Here is a 15,856-nt window from a genome sequence, read left to right on the forward strand (position 1 = left end):
TTGATGCAGACCTTCTCAAGCTCTTATATATATTTTGGTTTCACATATGGAGGCTCTTCAGTTCAGACCAACAGAGTACAAATATGTTCCTAAGACAGCAAAACACTGACTTTGTGTCTTGCAACAATTTCTGTGTTGATCTTGGGTTCAGCTCAGGTGCAGGTCATAAGTCTCATTTATGGATAGAAATTCTTTAATTAAAGTATAAAGATGCATTACATACTGATAGCCTCGTATGGCATTGTGAGCAAGAGGACTCTGACACCACTTTATACCACTTTATCACAGTCAGTACTGATTTTGATCAAATAATTGAAATTATTGTAAAGGAAAATGGGGTCAGTTAAAATTTGTGAAGAACTGAGGCTGTTTTGAGAGCAGTATTAGTATAGTGTTCCTAATAAAGTGCAAAGTTAGAGTAAATAAGATGTTTTCATGTTCTCTCCATGGTTCTGTATATCAGTGAATAGGTGAACATCTGTGTCTTTTTTGTTAAAATGTTTCTGGATTTCCCCAGTGATGATGAATGGGATTTTTCATTGCACTTCATTACATTTTATGGCAACAAAAGAGTTTTGGAAACTGAAAGCAATTTAAAAGATTTTCTTCCGGGATGAAAATGTTTGTATTTATTTCAAATATTTTAAGGGCACATTTAAAAAAGAAAGTCTTATGTGAATGATTTTTGTTACAGGACAGGTAAGTACTTTTTTCTATTGATTGTGTGGAAAAATGGGTCAAGGGTGACAATAATTTTCAGTGTAAATCTTAGCAGTGGTAGGTGCAGCTTGTCTCCTGACAAGAATGATCTGTTTTCCTGTAAGAGGGCGGGATAGCAGTACAGGTAAGCGCAGTTAAATGAGTAGCATTTGAATAGCATTGTATGTGCATGGGGGAAGAAGCTCTGAACTCTGCAGTCTGGTGGTTTGAGCACAGGAAAGCAGACTAAAAGTGGACTATCTCTGATTTATGATCAGGAAGTAAAGGAGAGGTGAACTGTGGTAAGTGTTTAGATAAACTTTTGTTGTGTTATTTATAAAGAAATTGTGTAAGAGGTTTTAGGGAAAAAGGCAAGCTAAATGTTGTTGAGGCTATACTTCAGCAAACTCAACCACACAAATGCCTGTTTGCATCACAGATTTATACAACTGGCATACAAAACTTAATTTGGTAAGTCTATGCTCAGCTGCTTGTTGTAATGACATTGAAAAACTGGCAGTGATACTCGGTGGTTAAGGTTTGGAGGGTGACTGGAAGATTGGAGGTTTGAATCCAATGACTGTCAAGGAGCTGTTTGGGGGTCTTGCTTAAGCACCTTAAGATGATTGTATCCTGTCTCAGTTGTAAGTCACTTTGGATAATAGTGCCTACCATATATGTGATCATATGAACAATGTTTGAAATACTGTACATAGGTTCTTTGCCCTGTTAAGAAGAAATGAAAGTATTTCTATAGCGTTGTTGTTTTTTCTCATGTAAGTTACCCATTTGCAGAGTGTGTTTTTTGTTCTACACTTCATGATGTACAATTGATCCTATCTATGGAAGTCCATTTACAGAAGCCTCTTTCTGCCACTTAAAAAAATATTCTCAAGAGATTTTCCAATTATTATCAGGCACAAAATCACAGGTATTCTTTTTAGTATGACTTTCTTCACATGAGGAAATGGATTTCCCCTCCATTGGGTCTTGTTAACCACAAATAAAAAGATCCCTGCCTCTGGGTGTGGATTCACTGCTTCATTATGTCATGATTTTCCATGTAAATATCTTGACAGGTTGTCTTGATTCACAGTGTTGTCTTGACACTGATGAAGAGCCAAAGTTGTTTACCACAAATTGTGAATGGAAACATATTGTTCAAACAGGCTGATATACTTAGCAAATTCATGACACTAAAAAATTTCTAAAAAAAAATTCTAAAAATTATGTATATAAACAACAAGCACTTCAATAATTCCTATCCCTGACATATTTAATTGTGTTACATGCCGGTAATGAAACTACTATAATACCAATAACTGAAATTGAAACCCAACACACAAAAGATAAAAGAAACCTGTCTCTCCAGCATAACCTGCAAAAATGGCAATGGTGGCATGTCCTTAGGGGCAAGTTGGGCAGAGCCCCTAAGATTAACATTCAACAAATCTACAAAAGTACTCATTCACAACACCATATATTTTAACTCTGTTAAAATACTAATTAACTCTTTTGAGGGAAGAGAGATGTATTGCTATTTAACAGTTATAAGCCAAAGTTCCATTGATTTGGCCACCTTTCTAGATGTTGCACAATCATACAGAGCAGCATGCTCAGTGCCCCATTTAGGTTGGTTGAGTTGCACATAGTGGTCAAAAATAGGAACCACAACAAGTACTATAACAGAGACACACTGTGGCTGGAATCGCTCTGCCCCATGCTCCCTATATGAATGTTTTTCTTTATGAGTGCGGGAGGAGCAGCGGACAGGACAGTTAATATTACATGTACTGTGTTCATCGTGTACACTGCGACAATGGAGATAAGAGCCATAAGAATCCATTTGAGTGCAAATTATTAAAATGAACACTGCATTCTTCGTAGTCCATAGTTTTCAGTCCTTTTGCTGATTAGGAAGGATGTAATTAGCAAGTATAATCTACACTGTTGTCTAGCTAGCCATAAAACTAGCTAGGTTGTTAATGTGTCTTTGGAATGCAATTATCAGCAACCAGAAACCATCGTAATTGTAACAATCATCATAATTAAAACAATAACATCTGATTTCAATAAAGCTGTAATTGAAAAAACATATTGTGCATCTAAAAGATTGATGAGGTAAATTTATGTTATGTCAGGGATGTTCTGTTTGATCAACTAAGGAAATTGTATTGTTTGATTTTTTTTTTTTTTTTCTTAGGTTATTGGGGGGTGCTGGCATTTAGACCAGACTACAGCTTTCTGTTCTCTGGAAATTGGTGTACTGCATATTACAGGGTTACTCTAAAGAAATACCTAGATAGTAGTATATGGCATAAGTCAAGTGTGATTACCTCTACTTAATTTTGTTTGAGGCTATGTTGTTATTAATATCATCCTGCCCCACCAAAATCTATTGTCACAAACTGATCCTGAACAATGGAAAGAAAATAAAAAAAACCCATGCTCTAGATCCATCTTAAAGCCCCAACCACACCAACGAAAATGCCACTGTATCTTCAAATAGTGTAATCAATTGCCAAGTAATGTGTCTGCTGATTTAAATTCTGACTTCTCTCTCGCTCTCTAACATCTATGTGTACATATGTACTGACTGAAACACTCTGTGACTGAAACCCCTCATTACCTACTTGTGTACAGTCTCAGAAATAAATGTAATAAACTGTACTTTTCCTTGGCACCGGAAAGGTACAATCAATGATGAATCTTTTACCTGGGAAGGTGCATGTGTTGTAGCTTTAATTAGCTTTAAGAATAAAGCTTTAATGGTACATCAGTGTTCCTTAGGGTCCCAATATGTACCTTAAATTTCTTTGAAAGGTATACTGTTGTATTCATGTTTCCAAGTGAAAGATACATAGTAAAGGTGCAAAAGATATGCTCTTGATGGTGTCACTTCAATGACAAGGAAACCTACAGTTTGCTACTTTTATTTCTAAGGGTGCTGGAAAGCATTCACCCTTTTGCCCATTTCTGGGTATCCAATTTCATGTACCTACTTTCCCCTGTGAGTCAACCAAAGCATTCCTCAGGGAGTGGGGTTTTCACAGGGGGATTTTAGGAGCAGCCTTTGGCTCAGCAATAAATTGCCTCACTGTAGGAGGAATGTCTCAGTCTCAGTTCTTGTGGTCATGTTGACAATAAACAGCATGCAGGGGCATGAGTATGAAAGGACTCCCCACGTTTGAGGGGTGAGAAAGCGCAAACACAGCACTATTGGTTTCCTGACCTAGCCAGTAATTCCGGTGTGTGTGTCAGGTGGGGCAGTATGGAGGCGTGAGAAATGGAGTGTAACAGTAGTAACAGTAAAGCATAATAGCATAATAGCTGATTACTAAACACTTATTATTGGTTCATTACATTTTAAGGTTTACTCCATGTTCCGTATTAGTATATGATTTATTCCATTTGACCATATCATATTAAAAGTAGTCAGCTTTGTTAGTATACATACAGTGGAATGAAATATATTCAGTGGCTCCAATACAACACACAATTGACAATAGAAAAGACCATACAGCTTCTGTACATATAAAGGGCTATGGACAGTGCAAACTGTACAACAGTAAGACAAGAGTAATGTACAAAAAACTACAGTTGAATCTACATATAAATATACTCAAGTATTAAAGAGTATTCAAGTATTAAAATATAAATACTCAAGTATTTAAAGAGTATTTTTTAACTGATTGATTGATTGATTGATTAAATGATTGATTAATATTATTAAATATTTATTAAATAATCTGCTAACTCATCCAACTCTAGTTTTTGGCTTGCTGGTTAGCTAACGTTTAATAACCATGTTAAAATGAATGCTAAAATAGCATTAGCAATGAAAACAATGCTAGCTAGCAAATTTACCTATCTTAAATCTAACTTATTTCAACATGCTTCTGTAGATGTGATGGTGATTTCTTGTAGGTCAATTTTTATGTGGAAGGCAAAGGAGACATGTCGTCGTATATGAATCATTGGTAAATCTTGAGAGAACTCAGGCTTGACTTCAGCTTGTCCATTTTGCGGCAGTTGTAATTTCTTTATTGTCTTTAATAGTGTAATGTCTTTAAAGCACATTTAAATTTAGTGAGAACACAACTGACTGGCATTTCAGCCGGGCAAGAGAAATACCTCATTTAAGATCGTTGATGAGTACTTTGAAGGTCAAAATGAAAACGTAAGGAGTTAAAAGTATGTTTTTACTGTTGAAAGTTTACTTGAGTAAGAGTATAAGCATTTCCTTTCAGTAATACTTGAGTAGAGTACAGATCATCCAAAATAGTGCATAAGTACATTAATGAAGTAGAATTACTCAAGGATTTCAACCCGTGGTCACATATATCCAAATGGAATTAGCCTTTAAGTTGAGCTGATTGAATCTGCTTCATTGATTTTTCATAGCCATGATCAGACATTTTATGCTAAACATGTGGAAATTACCTTAATTCCGCAGGGCTGTGAGGATTACACGTGAGCTGTATGGGTACAAATGACAGGCTCAAGACCAAACCCCCCTTACCCCCTAAACCCCAGATAAAAGGGGGTATACCACAGAAGGTCCTGGATTCCCCTCCAAGCAGCACTAACACGACAAGTGGTGCACAATACAGACCGACCCCTAAACCTCGCCTACGCAAACCTGGTCCCCTAAAGGATACCCTGAACCGAACTGGCAATGCTGATCAACCCTCTTTGTGTAACACGGACAATGCTGCCCCAAGTATGTCACAATTTTGTTTTTCAGTTTGATGTTCAACTGACTTTAAACAATATCAGCTGAAGTATGACTTTCTCATCTAAAGTTTGTTGACAGTTGGGAATCGATGTTGATTTTATTGTGTTTAATGTACATAATATATATATATTATATATAAATATATATATATATATATATATATATATATATATATATATATATATATATATATGAATGTATGTATAATTTCTCCTCATAGATGGATCCAGTGAGAGCCACTCTGTTCCTCCAGCCTGCCCACCCTGCTGTCCTTGTGTTTGTCATTATTCCAGCATGTACGGACAAAAGAAAAGCCAACAGTATGAGGACAATTATATCATTAGCTCAGAGAATAAAGACAATAAGGAACTCAGAAGAGTCCCTCCAGCTATACCTGTACCTGCAAGACCTCTTCCCAAAGAGCCTTGGCAGATGATCATAATGAATGGTGAGGCTTCATACACACTTCAGTGTTAATCATAAGAGGTCCGTATGATCGGTTGTGCTACGTTATGTTTACAGTAAAGTGTCTTTTATTCTCTTGACTGTAGTTAATTCAGATTGTCTGCACAACAAGCTGCAGAACAGGACATTTTCAGGCTTTCTCTGGTGGAAAAACAGATGGGTGACAAATTAAAGGGAAAACCTAAAGAACCTCAATAACTCAGTAATGAAACAACACAAGTGCAGATGCTTCCTGAATGATCTGCTGCATGATACAACTGAGCAATTAATATCCAACTTTACTCTGTGGCGTTTATAAAAATGCTGAGCAGGCCTAGTTGACCTTGATTTTAGATTAAGGTTCATTATTGTGGAGAAACTTCAGTCAAAAGACTGCTCTCCTGGCTAGCATTGACTAAAGTGATATCTGCATTAAGATATAGAGAAAGGACATCAGTAAATAGGGCTGGAAATTATGGTCTAAAGCACACACTCAGTCAGACTGCAAATTCCAGTGATATTCTGTGTTTTTCACAGTAAAAGGAACGACTGATGATGATAATGAAAGCATTTATGCTGAACCTGACATGCCAAAGCATGACGACACAGCACCTGAAAGTGAGTCATTTAATTAAAGAGTTCATTATTTAATTATTTAAATTCATATAATTTAATTATTTTAATTAACTATTTTAATAAATGATAATTTAATTATTTTTAATTAATTAATATTATATTATGATAATTGCATTTACATTATTAATAAGATAATTATGTTTTATGTTTGAATGTATATATTTTTAATGTAATACAACAAACATCCAACCCATGAACAACAAAGTAGTATGATCTTCAAGAAAAAAAATATATGAAAAAAAATTATGATTAATACTGTAGGTCAGATCTCTTTCTGCTGAGTCTTTGTTTCTCTGATGGTTTCTCTTCTATAGAGAGTTTCGTCCTTGTCTTTCTCTCTCTCTCTACTCTCAGCTTGCTCAATGGTGATTAAAGCACTGATGTCTGCAAATAAGACAGGCCCTATAAAAAATTATTCTATCTCTACCATCAGGATATGAACCTGAGCCAAGTGGTGTTGCAATGAAGGTCCCTTCCCAAAAGCCCATTCCTACTGCAAGGATGGCTGCTCAGGAGCAGTCTAAACATCAGGACAGTGAGCATGTCATCTCTAAGAGTTTGAGGAATAAGGTATGCCAGATCATGTGAAACCAAAGAGAAACCTTAAACAATGAAGTACTTGTTGGTACAAAATGTGTTCTTTGAAGAGGTGGATGGCTCTCAACCCAAATGGTGTTTATTTCCATTTCAGAAGAAAAATAAAGCAGATAAAACAAAACAAAACAAATCATCCATTTCAGTCAAACGTCCGACTACAATTTCCAACTGTTCACGCAGTCAGTTCTTCCAGACCTCTGCAAAATGCCCTGAACAATCAAGTGCAGGTATGGTGCCATCTGCAGGCTTGAAGGTTAAGAGGACAAGAAGCTCCCCATGTAGACAAACTAAAGCAAAGGATGGCCGTTCCTGGAAGATGCTGCAGGACAGCTTATGGCAGGAGCGCTGTGTTGTGAAAGAGAGCGGAATCCTGAACCACCTAACCAAAGAGGAGCTTCTCCTTCAGGAGGTATTACAATCACAGCAGAAGAGTCTACAAAAATCTTACCATAAATGTCCTTGTCATCCTCCATCTCTTTTTTATATGATCTCTTTGTGTTTGTATCTGTGTGTGTGTGTGTCTCTCCCACTCTGTCCTCACGTTAGAGTATTTATGAGGTGGCAACTTCTGAGCAGTCCTATCTTGAACGGCTAACTGTTGTTGTGAATCATTTCATGGAATCTCCAGAACTAAATTCAGCTATAGCTTCCAGAGACCAAAAAGCACTCTTTTCCAGCATGCACAAAATGAGAGAGATCAGCAAGAAGTGAGTCACCACTTTAGAAAACGCAGAGAGAAACAATAGCCAAGTATTCATCACTAAGTGAAGGCTGTTTATAACTATGTATATGATTGGGTCTTATTTTAGCTTCCTGGAGTCGATGGTTCAGAATTTGGGCTCCAGGTTGTTTTGTGAAGGTTTCTGTGATGTTGTCCATCGTTATGCCACTGGACCATTCAGTGCTTATGTGGATTACATCCGCAACATACCATGCCAGAAGCAAACACTCATCAAGTTGAGGTAGAAAACATGATTTAATAGTCTTAAAATACACATGACTTGATAAGCTTGACTGCCATATGTACTGTGGAGTTAGGACTGTGAGCAAGAAGATCAATAATTAGTGCAGCTGCAGGCTTGATGATACCAAATTAGCTGCTCATTTTGAGAGAGTGACCTTGTGATTAAGGGTCTGTGCTCTCATATCTCTCATTGACACACACATAGAGCTTGTGACTCAACCTCAAGGTGCCACACCCTGCCTAAATCAAAGGCTTACGAATGATCTACAGATACAAAAAAAGCACTAATTACAAGTTATGTTACTTTCATGCTCCTATAGCTGTTAACATATTTTTGGTTTCTTCCTGTCAGGAAGGAGAGCCCTCGCTTTGTGGAGATCTTAAACAAGCTTCAGGAGGACCCATGTTGCAATCGGCTGCCTCTCGACTCTTTCCTCTCGCTGCCTTTTCAGAGGATCTCCCAACTCAAGGTCTTAATGGAGGTGAGAAAGGAGAACCAAATGTGCAGGAATAAAGTAGGACTCAGTGAACATGATGTTGTATCATGCTTCAGTCTGAAAATGTTTCCCATTGCAGACAGTCCTAAAGAGGGCAGCCTCAAAGTCAGACATTCAGGCCTCTGCAGAAGCAGCCTTGACTGAGATTTCTGAGGTAAATATAGTGGCGTCTTGTGAGTGAGGTAATTCTTTCTGAAGAGTACAAAGATTTGTGTAATCTTGAAGATGTGCCACTGAACATTTGAGTGGCTTAATAAGGTCATGTGAATGCATCCATATATACTTCCAGTCCATATACTGTATACTTTAGCAAGTCACATCAAAGTTTATGTACAAAGTTTATGTACAAAAAGCTATACAATGTACATTTCTTGAAGAGAAATTCTTCGCCACATGTTTTAGAGCCGGGCAAAGATATTCCCACCCTTACAGAAAATCATATATTTCACATGTAATTATATGTTTTTTACACAGAGATTATGATCACTGTGTGAAAACCATGTGATGGTCACCATATTGTGCCCTGAAATTGAACTCAAGTAAACAAGTGACATCCCATGAATACGTGATGACGTGAAAAATGAAACTACGTGCCCCAGTTGTGGAACGTTAACATGTGACAAATCAAAACACATGTATTGTTTATGCCTACCATTCAGCAGTATTTTGTTTGCCCTTGTCCATATTTTCTATCTTAGTAGTGATGTGGTTAAGCATCAGCCTATTGTTTGTGCTGCAAGTGTATTGTTTTTATGATGCTAGCTGTCAAGATTCTATCTTGCTGACGCCACAGTATGCTTAGATATGGTCTGATAAATGTGGGCCATTTTTGGCTCAGATTCCAAATGCCGTGAAAATCTTGAATTTTGGCCCCTTTGAGCCCACTATACATTTTTCTCGAATGCCTCAATGCCTCAGCTGACCAGTTTGATATCATGTCTGAGAAAAAAAAAAAAAACAGCAGAGGTGGGTAGAGGAGGCAAAAACCTCACCCAAGTACAACGAACAAGAAGCTGTCACACGTCTTGTTTCACCTTGCTCCTTGGAAATCATTGTGTTGTGTTTTCTCATATCTGCTTGCGTCATTTCATGTGTTTTATTCTGGCAACAGCGACTTATTGTTTTGTTCTTATTTTTGGTCTTCTGGACTACTTCTACTACCACTTTTGTGATAGTGATATCTGAAGCATTTCAAATGTCATATTGCAACTTGAGTTACAGCTCCATGATATAACTGAAATTTGGCTAGATTGGTGATGTATTTTTTGTGTGTGTGTCTGTAGGTGCTGGAGGCATGCAATAGGGAAGTGGGTAAGATGAAGCAGATTGAGGAACTTGTCAACATTGCCAACAAAATAGAGTTTGAGTGCAAGGTGACTGATGTTAAATTATTCATTTCTGCCAAATGAATCATTTTGTTTCCTTTTGATTTCAATGAATATAAAACAAATAAAGGTTTAATTTCCATTCCTATATGTGAAAGTAGTTTAAACTCTCACTCTCTTTCTGTTTCCCTCTTTGTGTTTTTATCTTTCATTTTCTTTCTTTCTTTCTTTCTTTTTTTCAGGCCTTGCCGCTGGTGTCATCTTCTCGCTGGTTAATCAGAGATGGTGAAATGACCCAGCTCACTCTGAATGAGAACATTTTTGTCCAGAGGAAAAATTGCACTGTCCATTTGATCCTCTTCAATGATTTGCTACTGGTTGCCTCAAAGAAAGGGTGAGAATAAACTCTAAAAAAATATATAATGATGTAGACTATGTTCATGACATCCATATGTTGCAAAATAAACAATATTTTTAATTTACAGTTGTGCTTGCACATGTAGTAGCGTTTACTCTGCTAGTAATCAAACGTCTACTTCATTTATTTGTGTGTGTAATTTGCATTTTAAAATGCCAATATCTAGGTCAGACAGGTATGTGGTGCATGATCATGTCCACCGTTCCCTCATTGAGGTCACTGAGGGTGCTAAAGTGGAGGATGATCTGGAAGGGTATGACATGAGAAGAGTATTTCTACTGGCTATTTTGAAGAACCACAAAGGAAGCTCATACCAACTTTTACTGCAGACCTCCACACTGTGAGTAGACTGAGTATAAAATTACTGATATATATATTACATTACGCACTCAGTGGCTACTTTATTAAATACTCATGTACACACAGTCATTGGCCATTTCATTAGGTACAACTACCACATAGAGGCACCCTTGTCAATGTATAATTACTGACCATTTTCAGGGCAGGAGTGACACTGACCTGGTTGTGTCTGTGGTGCTGGTACAAGCATCAGGTGCAGGAACCTTTTAATTGTGTGCACACTTACTAACCACTTTATTAGACACATGCCTGTGTACACAGTACACAAAAGAGTATAGCTGTTCTTTTTCCATGCATGGTTGTTTCTGTCGACACACTGTTGTTTGCTGGATATTTTTGGCTGGCAGTGACATTGTGGTGTTAAAATGCTTAGCAAATCTGCTAAGCAAATACAATACACTCATACCAGCAAAATACACAATACCATGTCTGTGTTAATGTTGTGCTGGAACGGACCATCACTTAAATGATATCTAGTCAGCAATGGTCCTGTGGTGATTCCTTTCCACTGATGAACAGGGTAGTGGGGGGCTGACATATTGCACACAGCAACAAATGGTCTACAGTCAGTAAATGTATACCTCCAAATGGTAGGTTTAACACACACTGGGTGTCCATTACAATGTGGAAAAAATGTGTTACTGTGAGTGTATATGGTAAAGATGTACGTTATCATGAATAACGAAAAAAAAAAACACTCCCCAGCACATATTTGTACTACAGGTACAGATTTAAAGGTCTGACTGACAGGTCAATTTGCTAATCTCCACACTGTTTCTGTTCTCAGAGAAGAGAGAGACAGCTGGCTGAAGGTCCTGAAGAGTGAGGAAGGAGTGTATGAAGAGTGGGGTAAGTGCCTGAGTTTCGGGGGAAGGTGTCTGTTTGCAGAACACAGACTCGGGAGCATGTCTCGGAGTGGGACATATGGGTGGGTTTTTGTTTTTAGCCCATGCATTAACTCCAGGGGTGGAAGATTTACTTAAGTATTATTTTGGTGTATTTATTTTACTTCTTATGTAAGAATACTTATTAATACACACTTTTTGCTCCTTACATTTTTATTTAGACCTTCAAAGTACTTGTTCCAATGTCAATTCGAGTCAGTGACTGTATGTTATATATTATAAATTACTGTATGTCATTTTAGTTTAGCATCAAATCAGTGTAGACCAAATCTCAAGAATCATGCCTGCTGTGACCTTCTCGTGCTACACAATGTAGTTAGTGAGAGTGAGAGTGCATATGAGAGTGCATTTGTAGATGGATAAGCCATGAGACTGCAGTGTTGACCTTGAGGATGAGCGCCCCTGGCCCTTCCTCAGCAAAAGATTTCAATATGCTGGACTAAGCAAAGACTTGTGTATAAAATAAGATTTCTCCTTTGCCTCCCCAGAAGGCATGAACTCCATCTAATTTGAAAAATGTGGCTGTATTTAACTAAATTAGTCTGTTTTCTTTGCTAATGCCAGGTTAGACTAGCAGTGATTCCAGTAGCTAGCATAAATGGCTAGGTAGCAAGTCAAATTCTAGCTAATGGTACCTAACGAGTGAATTATGTCTCATAGATGTGTCACTTTCTGTGGTCTTTCATCTGCAAAAACAGGCTGTAGGCTACAGTTTTCTAGTTAACATGTTATCCTCTAATAATTTGCATATTATACGTGATAGATTAAAGTCTGTTTTTAATGACATCTCAACCTGAGGTCCCTTAAAACCCTCCCAAAATCATTTCTACCTGAACTTCTGTATTACTAGGGAAATGGCCACTAGAGGGCAGAGTTGTGTTTTATTGCAAATCCAGCTGTTGTTTTTGACTGGCAGCTTTACTGAATTATATAAATGTCATACTGTTTATGTCTCAGATTGTCCTCAGGTGCGATGTATTGAAGCGTATAATGGACAACAACCTGGAGAGCTCAGTCTACAGCCTGAGGACATAGTCAGCATCATCCAGAAAACATCTGATGGTAATTAAAAACAGATTTACTGAAATGCTCATAGACATTCCTGCTGAAAAGAAAAAAAACAATACAAACCATCACAGAAATTCTAATAGTTTCCACTTCAAATACCATTATAAACCATCAGTTAACCATTAAAACCATCACCATTGCCATTATTGCTCCTTAACGGTATCCACTACACATAACATGCCACCAACAGAAGGCAACAAATTACCAGTAGCGTCCCACATTGACCATTACAGGTTCCATTAAAAGCAATACAATTCCCATTATAACCATTAAAACCATTACAAATTCTATGAGGGTTTATATATATATATATTTTTTTTTTTCAGCAGGGATTATAAAATACATTGAAGAATTTACTCTAGAAGACATCAGTTCATACTGTATACATACTGTTATTATTATAAGCAGTCTTAAGGAAGTCATACACTTATTTTGCGATAATACACTAACACTTATTTTTGGGAGCACAGATTCCCTAGTCCCTGACCATGTGAGTTGTGTCCATCTCCACTGTTTACTTTCATTCACTTTCATTTACTTTCATTCACTGTTTACAAAGACATTTTTTGGAATGAATAGATAATATGTCCTAAACAGATACAAATAGAGATATGAATAGGAGGTGGGATATTTATTTAAAATTAAAAAAAAAAAAAAAAAAAAAAAAAAAAAACTTGCCAGAAGGGTTTACAGGGCATCTGGTTGAGACTAGAGATGTGCATAGGGACTGGGATCCTGCAGGAAACAACTAAAAATAAAATCGCAGAAGCAGGAAGTGTTTATTTAAATGTGGGTATGAGCAAGCTGTCAGATATGAAGCTCGCAGGACAAAGAAAGGCCTCGTTAATTAAAATGAAAGGCATTTTTTGCATTCATTCATTCATCTTTTAGTAACTGCCTAGTCAGAGTCAGGATGGTTTAAATTAAACTACTAGTTAGTTTATATTTTGAGGAAATTGCACCAAATAAATTTGTTGGAATATATCACAGGTAGTTACAAACTGCCGGTATGTTACCCAGTAACACACTCCACTCTTTCTCCTGGCAGGTTTAATGGAGGGTCGGAGGCTTCCTGATGGGGAGAGGGGCTGGTTCCCTGCTAAGTGTGTGATGGAGATCTCTAATGAGCATGTGCAGAGACGCAACCTGCGTCAGCGTCACCACGTCCTCCAGGCAGCTGCAAACATCCTAAAACGCCGCAGCATTTGTCAGGACCAGCACACCACTACCTGCTTCAACAAATATTAATTACAATATTTATTATCTGCCTATTTAGTCTTATAGACCCAACGCCAATGTACGTAGCAGCTTTAGGAACTAAAAAAGCACTGGGAACTGTATGCATGTATGCATGTTTTATATGAGATGGGCTTTTATATGGTTGGTCTACTCTTTACTCTTCAGGGAAATAATCTGTAAAATAATGAAATCTATATTATGATTAATGGTCTCTGTGTGAATAATATTCCCTTTTGTTGTCATGGAGATGGAAAGCATCACTCTTTACTGTGCTAGCTTACAGTTTATTTAACCTCACATTAAAAGTTGATTATATTTCCCAGCTTTTAGGCTTTTGTAAAGTCATTATGAGGGAAATAGTGTTGTTCAGAATCTTTCTTTTAGTGGATACTTGAATGGGTTGATTGTAGAGGAGACGCTTATAGTTCATACTATTTATTTTTCTGCACTGAAACCTCAGACTATTCTCAGGAAACTGTTATCCTTTTTTATATTAATTTTCAATAAATTAAAACTGAATTTTGAAAGTTGCTGCTGTTTTTTTTTTTCCATTTAATTCGCATTTTATGGTGTGCGCAGATCTATATTTGGTACACTCAAGGCCAGAAATCCCCAAGACAAGACAGCTACCTGTCAATTGTTCTATCTATCTTTCTTTGCAGCAAAGAAAAACAAAAGGAATTAAAACAGCAATGAAGTAGGTCTTCTGTGTGCAAAATTTATCTATTTCTCAGAATATTAGTAATACACATACTTCAAATATTATATCATGCCAGATATCAAGATAGTTGCAAAATCGTCCTTCAGAATAGCTGTATGCACTGCAATTAATAAACAAATGTTTAAAAAAAGTCAGAATCAGACTACAAATTAATCTCTGTGGTATATTTTATTGATTGATTGACCAATTGATTGATTGATCTTCAGTAACAAGATGAGAATACACCTTAGATGTGACGAGTTTATCGCAGGGCACCAGGCACACACTTTCACACTCTCAGTCTCAGCTAGGGGCAATTTAGCTTAGGCAATCCAACTGGCATGTTTTTGTGAGGTGGGAGGAAACTGCAGAACCGGGAGGAAACCAGCGTGGACACTGGGACAACATGAACGAACACAGGGAGAACTCCAAACAGACAGTAACCCAAGCTCAGATCAACTTGCAAACCCTGGAGCTGTGAGGTGGCAATGCTACCAACATGCTGCCATTACCCCCCCCCCCCCCCCCCCCCACCCCCACCCCCCCCCACCCCCACCCCCCCCACATTCTGACCCATCTATAGATATTTTAAGCCAAACAAAATGTTCACTTATTATATATTTCCTTATTAGTTTCCCTTAAACATAGTCTTTAAACCTTTGTACTATGTTGAGCAGCAGTGATTCTATGCAGGTAAATTTTTTACATGCTGGTTAGTGCTGGTTGGTTTATCTGATCTGCCAGGACTACCAGTTCCCCTGTTCCAGGCTGTCTGACCTGCTGGTTAAACTGGTCTTCCTGGTGTGACCTGCTTGCCACCAGTGTGCATTATGTGGGTCATTCTGGTGATCAGACATTTGTGTGTGTGTGTAAACTGGTGTTTTTTCAGCAGAATGGGGGTGAGATTAGACAAGAAAAACTGTGCATTAGATGAGAAAAGTCCAACGATGGCACTGATTTAAACGTCCCTAAACCAACCAAAAATCAATCACCAATGGCTAAAACCTTTATAAAACGGCCAGCCAATAGGAACTGAATCCTGCCTGATCCTCCAATCAGGTAACGCCTCGATTCCTCCAATCAGAACGTTTCGGGATTCTTCCAATCAGATGACGCCTTTGTTTGCGGCTCGCGCCTGTAACTCCAGTCGCAAGTAATTCCCGAAAAAAAAGACTTGAGGAAAAGAAAACGGTGCACTAATACGAGGTATGAGCTACTTTTTATTGGATTTAAGTGAACGAATAACCTTAATTTAATGAGTTGTTT

The 15,856-nt window shown here is 37.6% G+C and overlaps 2 protein-coding genes across 3 annotated transcripts in view; both read left to right on the forward strand.

The window, feature by feature from the left end:
• Positions 1 to 880: 880 nt before the first annotated feature.
• On the forward strand, positions 881 to 14,356 carry LOC113527312 (ephexin-1). Its single transcript, XM_053227389.1, has 16 exons — positions 881 to 1,001; positions 5,156 to 5,422; positions 5,658 to 5,885; positions 6,419 to 6,499; positions 6,951 to 7,087; positions 7,209 to 7,523; positions 7,661 to 7,821; positions 7,924 to 8,076; positions 8,431 to 8,560; positions 8,655 to 8,729; positions 9,859 to 9,948; positions 10,143 to 10,294; positions 10,485 to 10,658; positions 11,466 to 11,527; positions 12,541 to 12,645; positions 13,700 to 14,356. Exons 2-16 carry the CDS (start codon positions 5,182 to 5,184, stop codon positions 13,897 to 13,899), a joined length of 2,304 nt encoding a protein of 767 aa, XP_053083364.1. The 5' UTR covers positions 881 to 1,001; positions 5,156 to 5,181; the 3' UTR covers positions 13,900 to 14,356.
• Positions 14,357 to 15,657: 1,301 nt separating this feature from the next.
• Positions 15,658 to 15,856, forward strand: part of farp2 (FERM, RhoGEF and pleckstrin domain protein 2) — a 57,913-nt gene continuing 57,714 nt past the window's right edge. For both annotated transcript variants that reach the window (XM_053227434.1, XM_053227444.1), the window contains exon 1: positions 15,658 to 15,796. The gene's annotated coding sequence lies outside the window, so the exon portion shown is untranslated. The remainder of the gene's footprint in view (positions 15,797 to 15,856) is intronic.

Source organism: Pangasianodon hypophthalmus, chromosome 2 (genome assembly GCF_027358585.1).
Source record: "Pangasianodon hypophthalmus isolate fPanHyp1 chromosome 2, fPanHyp1.pri, whole genome shotgun sequence".
Lineage (NCBI taxonomy): Eukaryota > Metazoa > Chordata > Actinopteri > Siluriformes > Pangasiidae > Pangasianodon > Pangasianodon hypophthalmus.

Bases quoted from the DNA above. Each gene is read 5' to 3' on its own strand.
- LOC113527312 (XM_053227389.1), top strand. From the start codon at position 5,182: ATGGGTACAAATGACAGGCTCAAGACCAAACCCCCCTTACCCCCTAAA. The intron at 8,077-8,430 runs GTAGAAAACATG...TCTTCCTGTCAG, and splicing joins CAAACACTCATCAAGTTGAG to GAAGGAGAGCCCTCGCTTTG. The intron at 10,659-11,465 runs GTGAGTAGACTG...TTCTGTTCTCAG, and splicing joins TTACTGCAGACCTCCACACT to AGAAGAGAGAGACAGCTGGC.